The sequence below is a fragment of the Microtus oregoni genome, unplaced genomic scaffold, assembly GCF_018167655.1.
Source record: "Microtus oregoni isolate MIOR12 unplaced genomic scaffold, Mior012 000086F_ref0000336, whole genome shotgun sequence".
Classification (NCBI taxonomy): Eukaryota; Metazoa; Chordata; class Mammalia; order Rodentia; family Cricetidae; genus Microtus; species Microtus oregoni.
The window spans coordinates 1277198-1299799 of NW_024544552.1; the positions used below are offsets into that span (position 1 = coordinate 1277198).

General features: G+C 40.4%; 2 protein-coding genes across 2 annotated transcripts; both read right to left on the reverse strand.

Annotated features, from left to right (window-relative positions):
- Window positions 1-2097: 2097 nt before the first annotated feature.
- Window positions 2098-3036, reverse strand: LOC121441978 (olfactory receptor 6N1-like). Its single transcript, XM_041643405.1, has one exon. The coding sequence runs from the start codon at window positions 3034-3036 to the stop codon at window positions 2098-2100; it is 939 nt and encodes a 312-aa protein (XP_041499339.1).
- Window positions 3037-10735: 7699 nt separating this feature from the next.
- On the reverse strand, window positions 10736-11680 carry LOC121441999 (olfactory receptor 6N2-like). The gene has a single exon (XM_041643438.1). The coding sequence runs from the start codon at window positions 11678-11680 to the stop codon at window positions 10736-10738; it is 945 nt and encodes a 314-aa protein (XP_041499372.1).
- Window positions 11681-22602: the final 10922 nt, after the last annotated feature.

Below are 22602 nucleotides of genomic sequence, written 5' to 3' on the forward strand. Positions count from 1 at the left end.
TGTGAACCAAGAATTTGGCAGTCCATACATGGATGCAAAACTTATGTATATGCATAAGCAACAGAAACCCCACCCTCCATCCTCCCACTTCCCACCTACCACCCACCTACCCACATGAGCGCACGCATACACACACACACACCTTTATATGATTTTATTTTAAGTAACATTTACTTTATTCTAATGTTTTGAAAATGACATCACTTAAAATCATCCCTGAGAAAAAAAATCTCTGTCTTTCCCAGACAGTAAGCATGCAACCACAGCATCCCAAATGCACAGAAAAGATTTATTCTCATACAAACTTTCTATTCTTTGGATTGGCATACTTTTAAAATTTTTATTTTTAGTGACTTCTATTGCTACATCCTGACACATAAAATATATACACAGTGTACTCTGTATAAGTGGATTTGGCAGAGACAACTTTCTAAAACCTGAAGAGGACAGAAATCAAGGAACAAATGTTATTTAAGAGTCCTGAAGATGGAATAAAAAATTAAACATATCATCTCTTTAGAAGGGATGAAAAACGAACTGAAAATAATGTTAAACGGATTATTACTTTTCCAGAAATATTTATTCCATTTTTATGGATACAAATACATAAACTATATAGTTTCTGAAATCTTCTCACTAGACAGTTGTTAGTGCTAGCCAAATTGAAACAAATCTGTTAGATATGTGAGATCAATATTACCCATGCTTGTTAGTCTTTCTTAAATATAGCACTCAGGTATTTTTGTTATGTAATGGACAAAAGAAGTCAGAACACTACTGCTAGAAATTTAAGATCCATATACAATGTAAAAATTCACAAGTACCATGAGTTCTTCATAAACCAGGCAAATTGGAAAATCCATGGTAGGCCACATTCACCATTGATTAGAGGGTTGCATTCTGGGGAAGATGGGCCCATAAAAGTCTATGGCTCACAGACACCTGTGTTTCTTTGTGATTCTCAGGACAATAAATGTTCTGTAGAGAAGAAAGTTTAAGAAGAAGGAGAAGAATGAGAAGAAGAAAAAGAAGAAGAAGGAGGAGGAGGAGGAGGAGGAGGAGGAGGAGGAGAAGAAGAAGAAGAAGAAGAAGAAGAAGAAGAAGAAGAAGAAGAAGAAGAAGAGAAAGAATATGAAGTTGGGTCATTATTGAGGTAGGGAGAATAGGGGAGGAACAGGAGGATAAAATCAAAGTACACTGTATAAAAAATTCAAATAAAAAAGCTTAAAAACACATAAAGTTTGGAAGGAGAAGTGGTGATGGGGGATAGGAAGGAATTGGATAGGAGAGTGGGAGATGGTTGTCTTTAAAACACATTACATGTGTGTATGAAATTATCAAACAATAAAATAAAATAGACCTGTAAGGGTCTTGAAAACAGGGAGGTGAAAGTGCTCTGACTTCTCTCTTTGCAACTTTCCATGGTTCACAGGCTAGTTTCTCACAAAGGAGGATGTGTCCACGATGTTTGCTGGTTTCCAATTTAAAGTGTAGACCATGGCGGTATTACTTAGACCTCCAGTCACTGAGGCACCTTTGTTTCCCGTCTCATTCTCTTCAAACTAGGAAAAACCTCCATTCCATCTTCCAATGTGTTTGATCACAGTGTTGCTCAAGAACATTGAGCTCCAAGTTTTTGGGTTTCTCTTGGTTTTCTGTATCATAGCTCACTGTTCGCCATCTCAACATTTGTCCAGTGTACCCTTCCAATCTTCCTGTAACTAATCTCAATATCTTCTGGATCATTCTCCAAAATCCAGTTTGAACTGCAACCCCATAACCAGCCTAGGTTTTAGAAATTAACACATTTCAATTTTTTTCTGCCTCCCCCCCCCAAAAAAAAATCCCCTGAACTTTATTTACTTTTTTTGCTGTGGTTATTTCCTCAAATATGTGTCCTCATCCACTCCTATATTAGTAGATTCTGGGACTATATTTCTTCTCCAACAGGTTTTCAATTTATCCTCATCCAGGACTACTTTTGTTGACTATTTCACATATTATTATTGAAACATCTAGTTTATGATTGACATAAGTAACCAGTTAAATCTTGCAATTTTCCAATGGGTGGATTATAAATATGTAGACTCTATAGAGTCAATTCAGCAAAGCCTTAATCCTCTGTTTAACCCTCTTAACAGCTTCCTTCACTTCCTTGTTGCGAAGGGTATAAATAATAGGGTTGAGGAAAGGAGTGAGAAACGTGTATACCAGGGCAATAAGCTTGCCTCTGCCCTCAGCTCGGATCTCTGGTGGCCCTACATAGACAATGAAAGCAGAGCCGAAGAACAGAGTCACTACAGTTATATGGGAGGAGCAGGTGGAGAAGGCTTTGGCACGGCTGGCAGCTGAAGGCAGTTTCAGCACAGCTTTAACAATACCCCCATAGAGTCCCAAGATGAGGACAAGGTTGCATGTATTGATCATACCGATCACAGTAATATAAACCCGAGCGTGCCAGCTTGTGTCCACACATGCCAACTGCATGACTGGTGCGAGGTCGCAAAAGTAATGGGCTACCTCTTTCAAGCAATAGGGTAATGTGGCAGTGAGACCGGCAGGCACTAGGGCAGCTGAGAAGCCAGCCACCCATGTACCTGCAACTAGCCGTAGCTGTACCTGTCTACTCATGAGTGCATGGTAGTGGAGCGGGCGACAGATGGCCAGGTAGCGGTCCAGAGCCATGACACCTAACAGGTAGCACTCAGTCATGCCCAAGGAATGGAACACATACAGCTGGACAAAGCATGCAGTCGAAGGGATGGGTGAACGTCCGTGGAGCAGGGTATGTAGCAAGGTGGGCACTGTGGTGCTGACATACCAGAGTTCCAGGAAGGAGAGGACACTGATAAAGAAGTACATGGGAGTGGACAGCCCCGAATCTGCTTGAACAAGGACAATGATGAACAAGTTCCCTGCAAGTGTGAGGAGATAGATGCACAGGGTTCCAGAGATTGCAAGATGTTGCAGGGTACCAGTGGGAGTAAAACCAGCAAGGATGAAGGTGTGGGTCCAGGTGTGGTTAACATGATCCATAATTCCTGGGAATGAGAGATAAAGGCACCAAATGAGCAGCTTTAGGCTTTTTACTCTTGAAATAAAAGATGAGATGACACAAGCAAAGAAATAGCAGAGTCTACCCAATCCATTCCCTTTAGTCTATAAAAGAGGAGTCAATACTACAAGTCAGGAGTGATTTGCTCGATATCTGTTCCTTTCTCCATGAACCACCATTTGTAGACTATGAGAGAAGTGCCTGGGGTCTAGAATTTTCTCCTTTCTGCATGAACAAAGCAAGACAAAAAATAGAAACTAAACAAGAGGTAGGAAAATTCTCTCTCATCCACCTACAATACCTAGGGAAATGTTCCTATGACGTTATGAAATAATGTCCTGTTCTATATACTGACTCCAATGACCAGAGTGCAGTAGGAAAAAGAGACTTGCTTTTCCAAGGAGCTAAGTCTCACTGGGGGAGTCTCTTGGAACTCATCAAAGTTCTCATCAAAGATTGAAAGAGGAAAAGATTGATTTAAAAAAAAACAAAGCTATCTTGGGAGAATTTCTCAAAGGTTACATATTTGGCACAACATGAATAATCAAGAAGACTCCCGGATTTTTTTTCTGGTTGGATCCTAACAGGAGACAAACTTCAGGATTCTGTAGGGGATAGGGAGAAATGAGACGGTATTAAGCAGGCCTCTGGGAAGTGCATCAAGGGCACCTTATTCAGGGATTGTATTTCTAAATTTGTTTTACTAGCAACTCAAAGCGAACTTTGGGCTAGACCATGGCTTCCTCCTTGTTTGAACTTCTTTAAGTGAAGAAGTTTAAGTTAGAGGTTCGTGAAGTTCCTTACAAGTTATTAGTCTGTGATTCTCCAGTCTTTGACTGATGTGTGTTGGGTTAGCATGGAGATGCATCATCTACATTAATGTCCCTAGAGTGTCACTCCCATACTCTCAGGGAAATTATTGAGAAAAGGTCAATGTTGCTCCCTACTTCTCTTCTTCAGCCACTCTTACCTCTTCTGTGCCAACTCCAACCATCACCTCACTGATTTGATTACAGTAGAACTAGTCTCATCCTTCTTGATATCATCTCTATGCAAAGAGTGTTCCATCCTTATAGACCATGCTCCTGGAACTGCAGGTCTCCCACAGACTCCTTAATGAATGTTCCCTCGGGCTGCTATGATTACCTCTCAGTATGAATCCCTCGGGCCAAGAAGTTAGGCACAGAAAAGTGAGTCAAATGAGACATGTTTCTCAAACAACTTAGTCCTGCAATCTTCACTTTGGAGTTCTGAGATCAAATCCCAGGGATCTTGCCTGTTTTGCAATGACCATATTACATGTCATTAAAGAAACAACCCAACTCTCACATCCTCATCAATGCATGGAGAATAATAATTTGGGGATCCCGGAAAAGAATTGCCTCTTGAAAACTTATTGGCCAGAATATTTGTCATTATTCACCATTTGCCTTACAGTCTAGCACCTAACCCACATAGATACCATTCCTTTTCTGCTGAGCATCTCGATCTTCACCCCTCCTACCATTACCCGACACCAGAGTGACCACAATTAGTTCATTGTTCTAACCACTGTTTACCAACTATTGAAAATACTATTCCCAGTTTTAATTCACTGTTAAAATTATTGATTTATGTGCATTGTGAACGCATGTGTCTATGTTTATGTGCACAGGCACGCAGGTATCCACAAAGGCCAGAAGAGGGCACCAGACCCTCTGGCACTGAAGTTACAGGCAGTTATGAGCTGCCAGAGATGGATGCTGGGACTTAAACTCAGGTCCTCTGTATGAGCAGCAAGCCTTCTTTACTGCTGAGCAACCCCCTGGCTCTCCGAAAATGCTATTCTAAATCAGTATTTCAAATCCCCAGCAGCAGGTTTGCTGCCAGTACTCAACCCAGTCCACCACCATTTTACCCTGGATACATTAATGAGATAAGCTTGGTTTTTCATAAAATGTTTCTACTCTCATTTTTTTTCAAAATTCCTTTTATCAGTACCTGAACTTTGACCTCAGCTGAGTACTGTCTCCAAGTGTGTACTCAGATAGATTCAGAGTCCAGATAAATTCAAGATAATTGCATTTATCCACTGAGTGTGAGTGTAAAACATTTGACTTTTGTAATTGATATAAAGGTGCTTACTTTTTTCATTTCAGAGCAAGAGATAAGTGCAAAGTAGTTGTTAAATTAACCTTAAGAGAAGGAAATAATCAATTATATTAAGAAACAAATAGCTCACGAAGGGACTGGTCTTGTGGAACCATAGCCGTAGGATCTCCATGGCTCGAGGCCACAGCAGGATGTCCAAGAGGACTTTTGATAAGGGTCCATCCCTCTTCCCAAATAAAAGTCTAAACAGGAAGCCATTGAAAAGAACTTTTAAAATTGTGATAGGGATGCCAGAGTGTATCTCTCCATAGTTGATGGCTTCTGATAGGGGTAGTGATGGGAAGGGACTCAGTTTTCTTTAATGGGTTGGTCACTGGGAGCTTGACCATGTTCCATTGAGTATATGAGCAAACACAAGACAGTGGTGGCTTTTTTTTTCTTTCTTCTTTATTTTGGAAAGAGGTCACAAGGGTGGGTGTGAACCTAGGTGTAATGAAAAGTGAGTGTGATCAGGGTGTATTACGTGAAATGCCCAAATAACCAAATTAAAAAAAAAACTATATTGGAAAAAGAAAAAAGAACCAAATCACATTAAGTGGACATAAATACATGAAATCCCTGAGGCTTTAAAAGCTTCCTGTGGGAAGCATAGCATTGGAGACCAAAGCATAAAACACGCATTGTTTCTAAGTGCTAATAGATTCCATGATGGGCAGCTACTAGATCTTACTACCTCTGAAATACCCGACTATTCACTGGGATAGATAAGTTGCAGCAATCCTTCAATACAATGCTGTATTTTCTATAATTCTAAACAAGGAACCGTAGTCTATCTGAACCCTGAAAGTAGTAATGGGGCTACTCAGAGTAGCAAGGTAAATGCTCCGAAATTCTCCTTCCCTTCACGTCACATTTGTCCTTCCGCATTCCCATGTTTGTTAGCCAAGCTTTGAGAAGAACTGCACATCATTTCTACATTTGATGTGATATATCCATTTATAAGTCTGAAAGCATGGTATTCACTGAGTAGATTATACACTCCATATCTCAAGTCTCTCAGGTTATTAATCAGATGAGGTCAAATACCTGAGCATAGAGGTCAAATACCTGAGCATAGAGGTAGGAGATGCTATCTAGCATCAAGTGGAAGAGGAATGTATACCAAAAGTTGAAATCAGAAACAAAGAATGATTTTTAAAATCATCTATGTAAAAATTTTATGTGAGATAGGACATACTAAGTACAAAACTCATCAGCTCATTAGTAAAATTTTCCAATAATACCACATGCCTATGAGAAATTAGAAGTGAATAAATAAATGCTTTATAAGGTTAGGGACATTAAAGATGAGTGAGAAAAAGAACCACTAAGAGCTAGAGTTGGTGGATGAGTAAAAGCAAGCTGTTTCCTGGACATAGTAGCGCAGATACACATATGAACGCACATCACTTATGACATCATGCATAAGACTTGCATAAGATCATGCCAGACCAAATCCCAGCATGGAGAGGAGAAGTGAATACCAAGACTTACTCTTAGCTGAGTTTATTTGTAACTGGTAGCTTTGGGAGAGGGGGAAAGGACAGTTTTTTCTTTTTTTTAAGAGCACAGCCCCTCACAGGTCCACCAAGATGCAGTGGAAGGCCACATACCCAAGGATGTATGGGCATCACAAACAGAACTTTAAGGGTTTAAATTTTTTTTTAAAAAGGGATAAAGATGAGGCAAAGTTGAATTGTGTAGGGAAGTAGAGTAGAACTGGGAGGATGGGGGGAGGGTGAATGAAACCAAAATCATTTGTCGGAAACTTGCAAGCAGCTAAGGAAGATGAGGAAACATCACTAATTTACGTGATTGTAAGTTTCTCTTCCTCTAAAAATTTATCATGCTGTATTTATAAATAATACATTATTTTAAAATTGCACCCTATAGGTTACAAAAATACTATCAGATGCAGCTAAAATGTACCTGATACATAGGAAAATGATATCATGGGTCATTCTGAAAAATAACTTGGCAGGCTTGCATTCAGTGAACAGGGTTCTTACTAATTTTACCTTTCTTTGCTACCTAATGTACTAAAGTTAAGACAAAGTACAAATATCCTGCATGAGGAATGCTGGTCTTCCCGCAAGCATACTGCAATTGGTGTGTTCATTTTTAGTCCCGACCTTTTCATCCTGTCTGTTCAACTAGAGTCGTTATTCACATTGGCAAGGTGGCTATGAGCTGGCATGAATATTTAACTCCATACATCGCATTAGGCACTTGTAAAACGGGATGCTATTTGTTGTACAAAATGAAATATACAATACTTCCTGCCAGAGACAGCCTGAGAGATTCCAGATCCCTGATATTGTCTGGCCACTCAAAGGGCATGTAGAGGGTTGAAGATCCAATAACATTATACACGAAGTATATAAATGCTGTTTGCATATTTTGAAAAGCACTGTGTGATGATAGCCTCAACTTATGTTATAAAGAGAAAGACCCCAAGATGGTTAGGAGATAAAACAATTGCACAACAAAAGGCAAAGGTAGCTTAGAGCCTTATGAATGGATTTATGAAAGGCATTTTATCCTGATAGAGTTAAAGGATAGTAATATAATTTTTGCCACAGTTATTTGACTTTTTTAAAAGTCTGTTTATTTGTTCACATATTTATTCTTCTCAAAAAAATGAATAAATATCCATGGTATGCTATTTCTTTCTTTCCTCAGTTGTGATATGACTAGTTCTAGCTCCACAGCTGATACGTAAGCATCCTATCCTACCATAGAACATGAACCTCATAGAAATGGAAGCCCAAAGACTTAACTACAGTGATGCAAGTCACTACCAGGACAAACAGCTCCCGGAAGTTCTTTAGTGCTAACAACACAGAAAACAATTCTTTTGAAATCATAATCAGTAGCCTATGTGAAGTTAGAGGCATAGGAGACAAAGGATGGGGGTCTCAAATAATAGTGAAAGAATGGAGTGCTGTGCCCAGCACTGAAGAACATAGGGTTAATGATCCTGTCTGAATCTTCCAGTTAAACAAGGAGGACATGAAGCACAGCTCAAGAGGAGACACTGAATTGGAATGCCTCAACTAGGCTGCATAATACCCCACAAAGGAGAGATTAGTGTACAGATAAGCAGTCACTGGATGTGGGAAATGTAAAACTATAGCATTTATATAGTTTCTAAGATTCCTATTACTGCACCCATTTTACAGATTAAGCAACTTGAGGTGGAGATTTGCAATATGTCGCCTAAGCTCACAAAGCAAGTGAATATGAGATTAACATTTGAACCAATGCAGGAAATCTTAACCTCTTTTCTATTTAACACTGTGAGGTAACAAGGTCAATTCGAACATTTATTAATCATTGGAATTTTAGAATATTCTGTTACAGGCATTTTAAGACAAAGAGAAACCAGAAAACAAATATTTTTCCCCAATAAGTAGAAAAAAAAACCTGTGGGAATTTGACCAATAAATTTCCTTTCTTCGGGATAATCAGAATATTCTCTGCCAGGTCTGGATCATGATGCTTTTCAAAGTGCTGCAATCCCAGAATCGAAACTCCCTCAGCTGGAAGGAATGTGAACAGCTATCCCTGCCAGCCACTGAGATTTCACACAGAGATGAGGCCGAGGTGACTCTGCCAGGGTCGACTAGACATCTGGATGACAGCTTGTTGAGTCTGGCTCTTGATGGCAATTCCAGAAATCCTTCTAACTTAGTTGTGCCAATAGTGAAACAATAATCCTTAGTCAGTGGGATAAGACAAAGGCTTTGTAGAGTATTTTAGGCTAGACATGATTGCACAGCTGTGTGAGTTTAAGGCCTGTCTGGAGTATACAGTGACTCCCAAGCCAAGCTGGGATACAGGTTCAACTCAACTCATACACATACACACACACTCACACACCTGTGTATATATGGACGTAATAACCACCAATCCTGATGTGGAGAGTATTAAAAAATCATTGCGTTCAGTTTTGTAGTGGGACACATGTAAGAATGAGAAAGATGAGACATATTCACACCATCCCCAGTCCTTGCCAAGGCTTTAGTTCCGTCATTCTAATATCCAGACCACCCCTATGTGGGTGGCTGGTGGCTCAGGATTCACAGATCTCTAAAGTGCAGAGGCAGAAGGGAGCAGTATTGTCAAGCTTAAAACAGAGGGTAGGGCTGACTCCACAGCTTTGTGCAGCGTTTCCCTTTCTGTTGTTTACAGGCACGCCTTTCCTGTAACACCCGTCATTTTTTTTTCTACTCCTCCTACAAAGACGACTTCAAATTCACTCTAAGATAATATCTATGGCACTGAAGGAGAGCTCAGACAACATGCTCAACTCTGCTGCTCTTGAGCCAAAGGGAACTAGGTGAACAGTTCTAGTCTTCAGCCACTCCCTGAAAGTTAAATCCTGCTGAGGTGGCCCTGGGACCGTGACTCAAGATTACTGGACTCGATCAGTGGAGCTCCCTGCTCCACATGAATCACCACTCATGCTGTCCATGGTACTGTTTCCGTCACCCTTGTTTTCTCCCTTTAAAACTCTGTTGGGATCACGTGTCTTATAAACCAGCTGCTGCAGGCCTTAGTTGGCCTTATTTCCCTGTTGTCATGCCTGCTGACTTCACCCACTATCCTGGAGAGACTGGTGAATTCTGAGTCATCAGCCACACACTTTGGGGTTGTCTGGATATGAGAATGACAGAACCAAAGCTAGGCACCGGGTGAACGCGTTTCACTTTTTTCATTCTTTTATCTTGTCCCAATACAAAAAATCAAAGTCATAAATTCAATTAAAATAGTTTCTCTATAACAGAGACTCACATTGGAGCACTGGACTGAGCTCCCAAGGTCCAGATGAAGAGCAGAAGGAGGGAGAACATGAGCAAGGAAGTCAGGACCGCGAGGGGTGCACCCATCCACTGAAACGGTGTGATTGATCTAATGGGAGCTCACCAAGGCCAGCTGGACAGGGACTGAATGAGCATGTGATCAGACTGGACTCTCTGAATGTGGCTGACAATGAGAGCTGACTGAGAAGTCAATGGCAATGGCACTGAGTTTTGATTCTACTGCATGTACTAGCTTTTTGGGACCAAACCTGGACTGTTTGGATGCAAAGCTTCCTAGGCCTGGATGGAGAAGGAGGACCTTGGACTTCCCACAGGGCAGGGCACCCTGGCTTCTCTTAGGACTGGAAAGGGAGTGGGAATGGGGGAGAGTGGGAGGGAAATGGGTGAAGGGGAAGAGGTGGAAATTTTTAATAAATAAATAAAATAAAAAAATAGTTCCTCTATGCAAGTTTTTAATCCACTGTAGCATCTGATAGGTGAAGAAACCATCAGATCAGAAAGGATTAAGATAAAACTCCTTTCCCTTGACCTATTTCATCTCTGATAGGTCAAGAAAGAGTGGGTCTGTGCAGTACAGTGAGTACTAAACTGAGTGATGTGATAATCTTATTGGCATTGATTCTGATTCTGCAAAATGATTAGCAAACCAGTTGATTCTTTTTTTTTTTTTTTACCAGTTGATTCTTACTTTTGCCCAGGATGTGCGTAACGCCGAAAGAGATAATTAGGCTTCCCTCAACATAGTCCTGATCTTGTCACTGACCCTTTTCACAGCCTCCTTCACTTCCTTGTTGCGAAGGGAATAGATGATGGGGTTGAGGAATGGAGTCAGAAGGGCATACACTAAGGCGATAAGCTTGTCGGTGCCCTCGGGTCTGTTCTGAGGCGAGCCCACGTATACAGTAAAAGCAGAAGCATAGAACAGCGCCACGACTGTCATGTGGGACGAACAAGTAGAGAAGGCTTTGGCTCGGCTGGCAGCTGAAGGCAGCTTCAGCACAGCTTTCAGAATACCCCCGTAGAGTCCCAAGATGAGGACAAAATTGCATCCAGTGGCCACACCAATAACCGCCCCGTGAACCTGAGCGTGCCAGCTTGTGTCCATACATGCCAACCGCATTAGTGGTGCCAAGTCACAGAAGTAATGGGCCACCTCTTTCAAACAGTAAGGTAAAGTGGCAGTGAGACCAGCAGGCACCAGGGCAGCTGAGAAGCCAGCCACCCAAGTGGCCCCTGCTAGCCACAGCTGCACCTGTCTACTCATGAGTGCATGGTAGTGGAGCGGACGACAAATGGCCAGGTAGCGGTCCAGAGCCATGACACCTAACAGGTAGCACTCAGTCATGCCCAAGGAATGGAACACATACAGCTGGACAAAGCATGCAGTCGAAGGGATGGGTGAACGTCCGTGGAGCAGGGTATGTAGCAAGGTGGGCACTGTGGTGCTGACATACCAGAGTTCCAGGAAGGAGAGGACACTGATAAAGAAGTACATGGGAGTGGACAGCCCCGAATCTGCTTGAACAAGGACAATGATGAACAAGTTCCCTGCAAGTGTGAGGAGATAGATGCACAGGATCCCCATGAAGGTAAGAGGTCGCAGAGTGCCAGTGGGGCTGAAACCAGCAAGGATGAAGGTGTGGGTCCAGGTGTGGTTAGCACGGTCCATGATTCCAAGGAGGAGGGGGAGTTAAGATGCAAGAGGAACTACTTCAGCATCCTCCATCTCTTCATGCAATATTCCTAGAGCCAGGAACAGCAACTGTGAGCACACAGCTGAGTTTGAAGATTGTCTAACTAAATCCCTTATGTTTTCATACTGAAACTGCACCTCCCCTTCCCTACCTCCTGTCCAAGACAAAATGATTGGCTGAATGACCCAACATCACTAGATGGCTGGGCTTGGACTAGAAATGACAACTCCTGACCCTGTTTAATCTTTGTGTATGTTCTAGTACTAAACTCTTGAAAATCCAGCAACTCAATTCTCCCTAGCCAATAAAAGGGGAGAAGGACCTTTTCTATTGTAATCCTTCTTATGAGCTTTATCTTTTCTGAGGACTCTGTGCAGCTAGTTTACAATGATAAAATAACCAGAGGTATTGTGCTGTTGTCAGGGATTGCCACTTAAAGGTTGTGACCTCTCTCAGGAAATCTTACACTTCATCGACTGTTTTGGGAGGGAAGGATTAGGTGATCTGGGCATGAAAATGGGGCTGACACTCCAAAAGTGCTCTCTAAAATATCAGGCCCATTCTGTGTAATGATTATGCATTCAACACTCATACTGCAGCTTTTAAAAGTGGGTTTTTCTGAGTGACAGGCAACAGGAATTATCAAAGAAGAAAGGCGTGAGTCAGAATTCCTAGGCAGGGAAGAGACTGCATCAGCCAGAGACTGACTGCATCCCCTTGCTCTGACACACCCCAGCTGCACAGTCTAAACTGGGGATTTTTCACTTAACCAACTTCCTCTTCCCTAAAAGAAAGAATAGAAACACTTGGCAGTTCGTTCCTGAAACTCATATATGTTTTGATTTCCCGATGTTATTGGAAAATGATTGTGAGTTTTGTGGGCATCAAGTCTAATTTTGCTTGAGTTTTCTGGCCACACCCTGAGAGGATCAAAGCTCTTGCCTAATTCTCTTTTGATAATCACATACCTGCTTTATCACCTTCACCTGTTACCTGATCCCTTGATGGCTTTAGAAACTGTAGCTTCCTCCTCAGAGCAAATTCTGTTGCTATCTACTTATATCCAGTGCTCCTAGAAAGTCCATTTTCCCAGAGGCTCCTTGTGGGTGTTCCCTGGAACTGTCAGTGTCATGAGCTCTTAGTGAAAGTCCCTCTGGGGCAACGAGTTGGGCAGAGAGAAGTGAAACATGCCAGTTCTATTTCTCAGATAATTACTCTTCATCTTGCACACAGGACTGATGCCTTCAGCAGTAAATTCATATTCCAGTAAGAGACAGTCAAAACTAAGGCTGTGGGAAATGATTTCAAAGGAAGAGATAAATAGTTGTGTAAAAAAATGTTAAAGTGGTTGTAATTTTTTAATCTAACTATCCCTTTTATTGGCATATTTGTTCATAATATTGTTTCCTAAGGAAAAAAATATGAACCAAAGTTCAAAGTGATATCATATGCAGCTAAACCACTGTGACAAGAAGTACTCATTCATCGAATGGACCACTTTTTGTTTTCCGTATTTTATGCTAGTGTAAAGATAGTATAGAGGATGGTATTTCTTTTCTCATGAAGTTTAATTTGTAATGTGAGAAATAAACTTTAAATAGAAACTGAAAAAAACAAAATATGAAACATGTGAATAGATATTAGCCAACTCAAAATAAGGTGTGTTCAATCTGGAGCAATATTCTGGTATTCTTCTCATGTTTTTACATTGACAAAGACCTAGAAGTTCACAGACATACTTGATTTGAAAGGTGGTAATCAAACAGGTGTTCTTCGTGTATTAGTGTAAGAATATAATATATCATACTTTGAATGGAATGTTAACAATACTTATGTAAACTTCATAGTTATTTTTATTAAACCAGGTTATCCTATTTCTAGGATGTCATCTTGTATTTTCCTTTAGTCTTATTTATAATTGTAAAGACCAGAAGCAATTCAAGGGATCCACAATAGGGAACTGGTTAAATAAAACAACCAAACAAGACAAAGGAGTTTTTTTTATCAAAATGAGAATGCCCTTCCTGAAATGATATATAAATCTTCCAGGATGTATAGAAATACTTACATTAATTTGCTTTCACTAAAGAAAACACTGAAGAGTTCTAAGAAACACTATTAAATTTAAATTTTTTATGAGTATAGTGTATGTAAAAGCACAGAGAAGGAGAAACTTGGTTTGGGAGAAACCCTCATTCATATTACCTTCTGTAGATTACTTGATTATTAAAAATAAAATAGGCATATTATTTACTGTTATGATTGTGCTCATAGTAGCGTGATGACATTGTGTCCTGCTCTAGCAATCAGTGATGAGTGTCTATTTCCTGAGTTGTGAGATGACTACTGAAGACTCTATACTAAGACTGCAAGTTCTTCATACTCATCACTGAGCATAGACCTTAATGATGAATTAATCTGATCCAAGAGATGCTCAACACATCCTTTGGGTATCACCAAGGAGTGTGCTGGTCGGGACGTATTTTTTTGTCTTCACAAATACTTTTCAACAAAGACAGGTTGAGATAACTGTAATTAAGACAAAAAGTAAAAAGAAAAAAAAGTTATGGTACCTACTTTGCATAGGTAAGAAGAATGACAAGAATGCCTAGGGTTTCACTAAACACCTTGGTCCAAGGGAAAAGATCAATTTGAATCACTATGAGTTTGGCTGCCATTTACATGATAAATGTGAGATATATGTAAATTAGGCAAGAATCCCCTTTATGGAATTTATATGGAAAAAGTTTAAAGTAGTGTCTTTCGCATATGGATATATACTTTTCCACTTATAAAATACTTTAACACAAGAGTTCTCTCTGCATATGCTTCTATTAGTTACTGGATGAAAATTCTATGATGACAATTGGATTAGTCACCAATCTGATTACAGCGGAAGGCCAGTTAAACACCCTCTGTGCTATTGCTAGGCGTCTTAGCTAGGGTCATCCTTATGGATTCCTGAGAATTTCCCTAGCTCAAGGTTTGTAGGCACTGTGCTGAGCTCCTGGAGTCAGGTGAAGAGTGGGAGGAAGGACAATATGAAGGAGGGGGTCAAGGTCATGATGGGGAAAATCACAGAGATAATTGATCCAAGCTAGTAGGAGCTCATGGGCTGGACTGACAGCTGGGGAGGGAACCTGCATGGGACTGAGCAGAGCCCTCTGAATGTGAAGGATAGTTATTTGACTTGATCTGTTTGTGGGGCCCCTGATAGTGGGACCTGGAATTATCATTGATGCATGAACAGGCTTTTAATGGAGGCCATTCCCTGTGGTTGGATACCTTGCTCGGCCTTGATGCGGGGTGGGGGAGAGTCTTGGTCTTGCCTCAACTTGGTATTCCAGAGTTTGTTGGCTGCCCAGGAGAGGCCTTACCACTCTGAGGAAGGGGTGGGAAGTGGGGGAGTGAGGAAAGTGGGAGAACAGAAGGGAGGGGGAACTGTGGTTGGTATATAAAATGAAAAATATTTAAATAAAATAAAAAGAGAAAAAAAACAAAGAATTCTCTCAACTTACCTATTGTCTGTGTTTCACAACTGAGAAAGACAAGTGCAAAATTCAAAGACATAAGGGGGAAAAACTATTAAAGATAATGACTAAACCATGGAAAGTGATGTTAAAATCCCATCTCTAAACACTATCTGCCCTGTGTCTGGAGGAAAGGGGATCTATTACCACCTAAAAACCCTCTTTACTGCTCAGACCATGGTCATCCACTTTGTATATTTCATTTCTTTTCATCTTTGTGGGAGTTTCAGTTCATTATTATGTTTTAAGGGTAAGGAAACATAATTCAGAAGAGGTTCATGTTTTTGCCCAGAATTTTTTAACTAAAAGAGGCAAAACCTGTATATGTGTGGACATATTTCCCTCCTCTTTGGCATATTCAGAAGTTGACCATCTGACTGGGCCTACATCAGGTCCTCCCTTCTTAAAACAGGGTTTTAGCTAGAAAGAGATCTCAGGGGCAGAGTGCTTGCCTAGCGCATCGTCCCACATTCAAAACAGTGTTGCAATCACATAACAAACTTTCTTAAAATAGGGAGAATCTGAAAAGTCTTCCACGCCCAGCACATATTTTGCAGCAATGGAATGAAGCCAAGAATGTTGCAATAGAGTAGCAGAGGTTGCCAAATTCATCTAAGGATGAATGCGTGTTTTCTTTGTGGGAAGTTCAGAACTATTTCTTTATTTGCCTCAAATCACTGGCACTGACTTTTAAAAAGAATGTGTAAAGGAGTGTAAAATCAGAGAGGGGGCTGAAGAGGTGGGTCAGCAGGGAACAGCATCGGCTGGTGAGCCTGAAAACCTGAATCTGGTCTCCAAGACCCACATGGTGAAAGGACAGAACAAACTCCTATAAGTTGTTCTTTAATTTCTACATGTGCTCAGAAAACACATACAGAAACAGCATGCACTTCCCCATGTGCACATATGCATGCATTTTCACACACATGCACACACCAAAATAAATAAATAAACAAAAGAACCAGTGGGCATCTACTGGGATGATGCAGAAATTCAAACTACTTTTGATCAAATATAAAGAGTATTCAAGACTCACAGGGCGGTCTGTCTCTGCCACATTCTGTCTGTCTAAGAAGCGGTGCCTCTTTCTGACATTCATATTCCCTCCTTGGCCTTCAGTTCCATCATCAGAAAAAAAGAGAGCTGAAATGAGTCATCTCAGAGAAGAAAATGGTGGGGACACCAGGTGAGCATAGGGAAGGACAGAGTTGTTAAGTTCCAGCCTCTACTTCCTATTCTCATATGTTTCACCTTATATTGATCATTTTTATATGTGATCTTTTATATGAGGTTTGTTCATTTTTCTATTTGAAAGCAGAGAAGTTAGTGTTTTGTTTTATCTTTATGTAAGACTGATGGGTTCCCATCTTGCTAGGGCTGTGCAGCAATGACCGAACCAGTCTGAAGGAAAGTGGGACACATGCCTACCTGGGATAGATAATGGGCATGGGTGCATTTGGGAAAGAAATACAATCCATTATCATCATGGAAACAGGAAGACAAAGACCTCACGCCTAGACAATGGCATTGACTGAAACCTCAGATAGTAGTGATGGCCAGAGGATGAATAGATTGATTTACTCTGGTAGCCTCCAAATCCAGTATCTTAAGTGCCATGCTTAAACCTTATATACGCTTTTCACTATGGAATACTTTTAATTACTGAACAAATCTCCTGTCTTTCCTATATTATTCATCCAAGATGTTCTTTTCTCCACTCTCAGAACTAGGCCATTTTACACAAGTGGCATCATTTTTCTCTCTAACGTTATAATAATTCCGGGGTCTTCCTAAGGCTCTGTGTCCTGGTGAATACCACCATTCTAGCCGACACTGTATAAATGATATTGCTCCTGCTACTACAAAGTTGACGGTTATAAATATATACATTCTGGTTAAATTCCTGGTGACTGGTTAAATGGACTTAAAGAATGAAGAGTTACAAATAGCATTTCATCTGTCGTAGTTGAAAGCCCTGTTCCTACACTCGAAGTCCATTAACAGGTTAAGTAACTGGAGCCCTGGGCGTCTATTGATAAATAAGGAATGAAGTTGTACATGTATCATGACCTGTCTTTCCTCAGTGAACTGTCACTCAAATAAGTGTTCGGTGGACAACAAAAAAGCTGCACCAATGTTCAGGGACTATAGAAATTCTAGACATAGAGAGAAGAGACCAGAATGCACCAGCCTGTCTGCACAAACGCTCAACAGCATGCAATGGTCCTGTACATGCTTATAAACGGGTGTTCAAAGCAAGTGTTCAATATTCCCTCTTTTTCAGTAGGTCTCAGGCAGTCACCTTGACCATTGCTATCTCTAGTCACACCAACCATTTATTTCCATATTATGTTTTCAAGACAAGGAGCTTTGACCCCACTGCTGACTATGGATGTAACACATCCCGTTGGAGCATATGTCTCACAGGGAAGCGAGAGAGGCACACCTGAAGCAGCTTCAGAAATCCTCCCACAAACTATTTTCCAGAGCAACTCAGGGGAACAGAGTGAAACACTAACAAGTTTCCTAATGAGAAAACAAACGAGTTGCTTAATTGAGCTGAGGAAGCCAGGAGCCAGAGCAAGGGGAATGGCTCCCAGGTGGAAGTCAATGCCCAATTAATGACCTGGGACTTCAACTTCAGTAATTATCAGCATTTTCTCTTCAGAGATCACCAGCACAGGAGTGTCATAGTAGGAAGCTTTAGGGAGGCCCTCATTGTTTCCTTTTTACTTCCTTCAATTAGCCCTAATTAGGATCATGGGAACACAGACCTAGACGTCAAAATCACTACTTTAGGTTTAGACTTTGTAGGAATCCCTTCTGCAGAGACTTTCCCTAAATAATACATTTGTTTCTTGTATCTATACTAGGCAATATGTTGACTTAGATTGACATTCGGGCAGGCCTAAGTGTGAATCCAAACTTTGCCACTAGCTAACTCCAGTATATTGTGAGCCACAGACCTTCCCTGGTCTCAACCTTTTTATTAAAACAAAAGTAATTTCACTCTGTAACTTTTATGGTGTTTTGAACTGTAATTCTAAACTCTGATAAATGATATTGAGGGCAAAGTAAGTATGATGAAAATAATCCCAGCTTAATATCAGGGCACTAGCAACAAAGGAGTGAAATCAAGTTCAATAAATAGATTGACTCTTGATTATACACACTCTGTGGGGAGGAGGTATACCATGTGAACCAAGCCAATTAAGCTAATTTTGTGTTCTTTTCTGATCTTTTAGAACATGTTATAAGCTGCCTATCTTATGAAAACAAAGCTCACATCCTTTTATAACAGAAAAGGTTCCAATCATTACCTATCTTTACACTCTTACGTGTCGGTACATGTATGACTTTCGGGTGTTATTAGAAAGTAAAATCCACAAACGAATATATCACAAAATATTCCATCAAAACCCCTACACTTTAATTCTAATCCCATACTTTATCATTTTAAAAAATTATACACAATTCCCTTAATTTTGGGGGCCTCATTTGCAACTGAAAGTGTGACCACATGGAAGACCAAAGGGAAGAGTCTGTAAAAAAAATTTAAGTGAACATACAATAAACTGCTGCACAAATGGAGCCTAACTTTGCTGAATTTATTATTTTAGCAGCATACATGAATCTAATTCCAAACACAAGAAATGATTTCTGAATATTAAAAGTATTGGGTTAGAGATGAGTTCAATAAATGACTGAAAGCCTGGAGGTCTTCAGGTCTGTATATTTATCATGGTCTTTAGAAGACATTAAACTATGAAAGAGGCAAGATCTCTGATACATCAAAAATACTCATGATTTGTGATACGATCTAGACTCTTCTGTAATTAGAGATCCATATCTCTTCAGGTATATGGACTGCAGTTTGGCCAGGGTCAATAGACTAGAATGTGCTAATGCCTTTCCTGAAAGGAAACCCTGTCTGAGGCTGTGACATTTCAGCTAATACAATCCTGCCATGATGAGTTATGGGGAGGGATTATAGCATGGGAAATTACTTCTTAAAGTTTGGGATGGAAAATAAGCTCAATTATTGTTAAGGCCCCATCTTCTTTACTGTGGCATTTCTCACACTACTTAAATACTTAAGCACACAGGTTTTATGTCACACATAAAAAGCTCTTTTATATGTTTTACTACAAAAAATGAATTAGCCTTAAATTCTATAATGTTATTTTTTGTTTATTTATCATTGTTGTCTTTAGAATTTTAAGTTCATAGAAAATGGTGCCAGGGTCAGACAAATGACTCAGTGAATAAAAACATTTACTCACAAACTTGACTAGGTGAATTAAATATATAATATATTTATATTATATATGTATAATATATGAAATCAATATATAAATATGCTAATTCAATAAAGTAGCACAAGAGTTACCATCTGACCTCCACATAAATGGCAGAACATGCAAGTACCTGTACACAAACACACACATGAGAGAGAGAGATGATAGATAGATAGATAGATAGATAGATACTAGATATAATTTAAAATGAATGAATGGTGTCCAAATTAAAGTTCCCGTATATCCTTTGCCCAACACATGTACCATCTCCCTCACTGTCACCATTTCCCACAGCAGTGAGACATTTGCTACACCCAACAAATATGTGTTTAATACTGATATGTCTTTACCAGTCCAACACATAATTCACATCAGAGTTTTCTCTTCCTTTTGTGCATTCTGTGGTTTGGCACAAATGTGTAATACACATGTCTACCATTACAGTATCGTATGGAACACTTTTATCTTTGTTTTTTATTTATTTATTTATTAAAGATTTCTGTCTCTTCCCCGCCACCGCCTCCCATTTCCCTCCCCCTCCCCCAATGAAGTCCCTCTCCCTCGTCAGCCCAAAGAGCAATCAGGGTTCCCTGCCCTGTGGGAAGTCCAAGGACCACCCACCTCCATCCAGGTCTAGTAAGGTGAGCATCCAAAATGCCTAAAACACTTTTACTGACCTGTTCTTTAACTTTTTCTCTACTTCCTCCAAGTACATGTAACCCTTGATGTTTTTGTCCTGTGTCTACACACTTACCTTTCTTCATTATCAATTGGAACCAGACCTGGAGAAAGAATCTCTCCTTATGACCCAGCAAAAGGCTCAAGTCTACCAGCAAACACAACCCTTCATTTACATGGTGAAATTATTAGAGCTATGATTGGAGGAAGGGCAGTTTCTCATTTGTATTAAAACACGGTGCCTTGATTGTTGCAGATAGCCATAGAGTTGTTTGACGATGTATCTTGATCACTATCAATTCTCTTTATATGTCCATATAAGCAAGAGATAGTTTCCCTTTGGAAGTATGTGGAAAAATCACTCCTGGTTTAATCTGTGCTATTGCAATATAAAGCTCAGTTAGAGGCTTCTCTTAAATGGCCTTTTCTTGGCTTTTGTTTTTCACTGATAGAGTGAGATGAGCTGGTAACACTAAGAAAGATTAGAAGACTGTGAGGAAGGCAGAGTGGCGGAGGTGACAGTATCAGTGACAGTGGTGGCTGTGGTAAAAGAGCAGCTGGGAATTCTAGAGATCTTCTGGGGCTGAAATAAAGAAATTAGAGATAAAGACAATGAGGGCTGTATTAATACCTGAGGATGTGACACTGGCGACTCTAACAACCAGATGCATCCCAGACAGCTGCCAATCCTTAAGTGCCAACAATGCCAACATCCTAGCCAAAGAGCTGTGACTCTAGCCACACTCAAGGCTCCAGGATCATAAAGGCACTGCATGTGTGCTGCCATATTTTACCTACTGCTTCCAGAAGCTGTTGATGACAAAAGTTTCCAAGTTCAAGGCTGGAAGTTGGTGGTTAAAGCCCAGATTAACAAGTCTCCCATCTGAAACCTCAGGACCACAGATCAGGACCAAAGGGCTTCTGAAGAGTTTGGAGTTTGTAAGACCCTGGGTATATTAGACTGTCAGAGGCCTTGAGTCCTCTACTACAATAAAAACCCTGTCTCAGCTCTCCATGATCCCTACCCAAGTAGAGCAAAGGGACCTTGGCCAGCTAGTGTTAACCTCCTGAAATTGGTGCACCCCGTATGTGGGGTTTGTGTCTAGTGACTAGAGTACAACTGTTTGCTACAAAAGTCACAAGGGGGGCTGGAGAGATGGCTCAGCGGTTAAGAGCATTGCCTGCTCTTCCAAACGTCCTGAGTTCAATTCCCAGCAACCACATGGTGGCTCACAACCATCTGTAATGAGGTCTGGTGCCCTCTTCTGGCATGCAGGCATACACGCAGAAATAATATTATGCTGGGTGGTGGTGGCACACGCCTTTAATCCCAGCACTCTGGAGGCAGAGGCAGGCGGATCTCTGTGAGTTCGAGACCAGCCTGGTCTACAGAGCTAGTTCCAGGACAGGCTCCAAAGCCGCAGAGAAACCCTGTCTCGAAAAACCAAAAAAAAAAAAAAAAAAAGTCACAAGGTTAGGACTTTTGTGAGCTGGTGAGTTTCATAAGAGAAGAATGTGAGCATAACTAAACTTTCATATATATTTACGATAACCACAATGTTTATGGGAAGTAAGGAGTCAGGTTTCACTAGCCAGGGAAATTGAGCAACACTGGGAGGAGGCCTATTTCAGCACCCCCCTCCCCAAGGAGAAAGCACAGTGAGTGACATTTAGTGCTGCTCAAGATAGGAGGTGTCTTTAACAATGTCGCAGACCCTGGTGTCTTGACTTGTGTCCTACTCTACAGTTTTTGATTTACTCATTCATCTATCTACTCAAACCAAGCAAGCTCACTTCTTGCCTTGTTAAAGGTCTCAGGATCTGAACATCGCTGCAGAAATTTCCAGGGAGGTAAGTCTGTTTCCTAAATATGTGATCAGATATCTCTGTGAAATATAAAGGAACATAGGAAAGAAATCAGAGATTTCTATTTGCCATCTAAGTGCTGAATCTTATACATTATTTATTTAATGATTTATTATTTTTTCTAACTTACACTTCTGTATATGGCCCATTGTAAAATCAATACACATATGTAATGTCTAGTAATATAGTCTGTGAAACGGACATTTCCCTGCCTTCAACAATCAACTATTGTATGTTTTGGGAATTACACATTTTATTTTCTAACTGTGCTGAACTATGTTATACACTGTTCTATCCAATAATTGCCTGTTGTGCTAAATAAGAACAAGAGTTGAGTTGTACTCTGTGTTGTAATCTTGAATTTATTTTTTAATTTCTTTCTGTTCCTCCTTTGTTCCTCCTGCCTCTAGGTCTTCCCCATCTCTAGAGAACCATGATTCCACTTCATTCTTCTATAGAGTTTATTTCTGTTAATAACTGAGACAAGTGGTATTTATCTTTCTCTATCTGTCATGTTTCACTTAA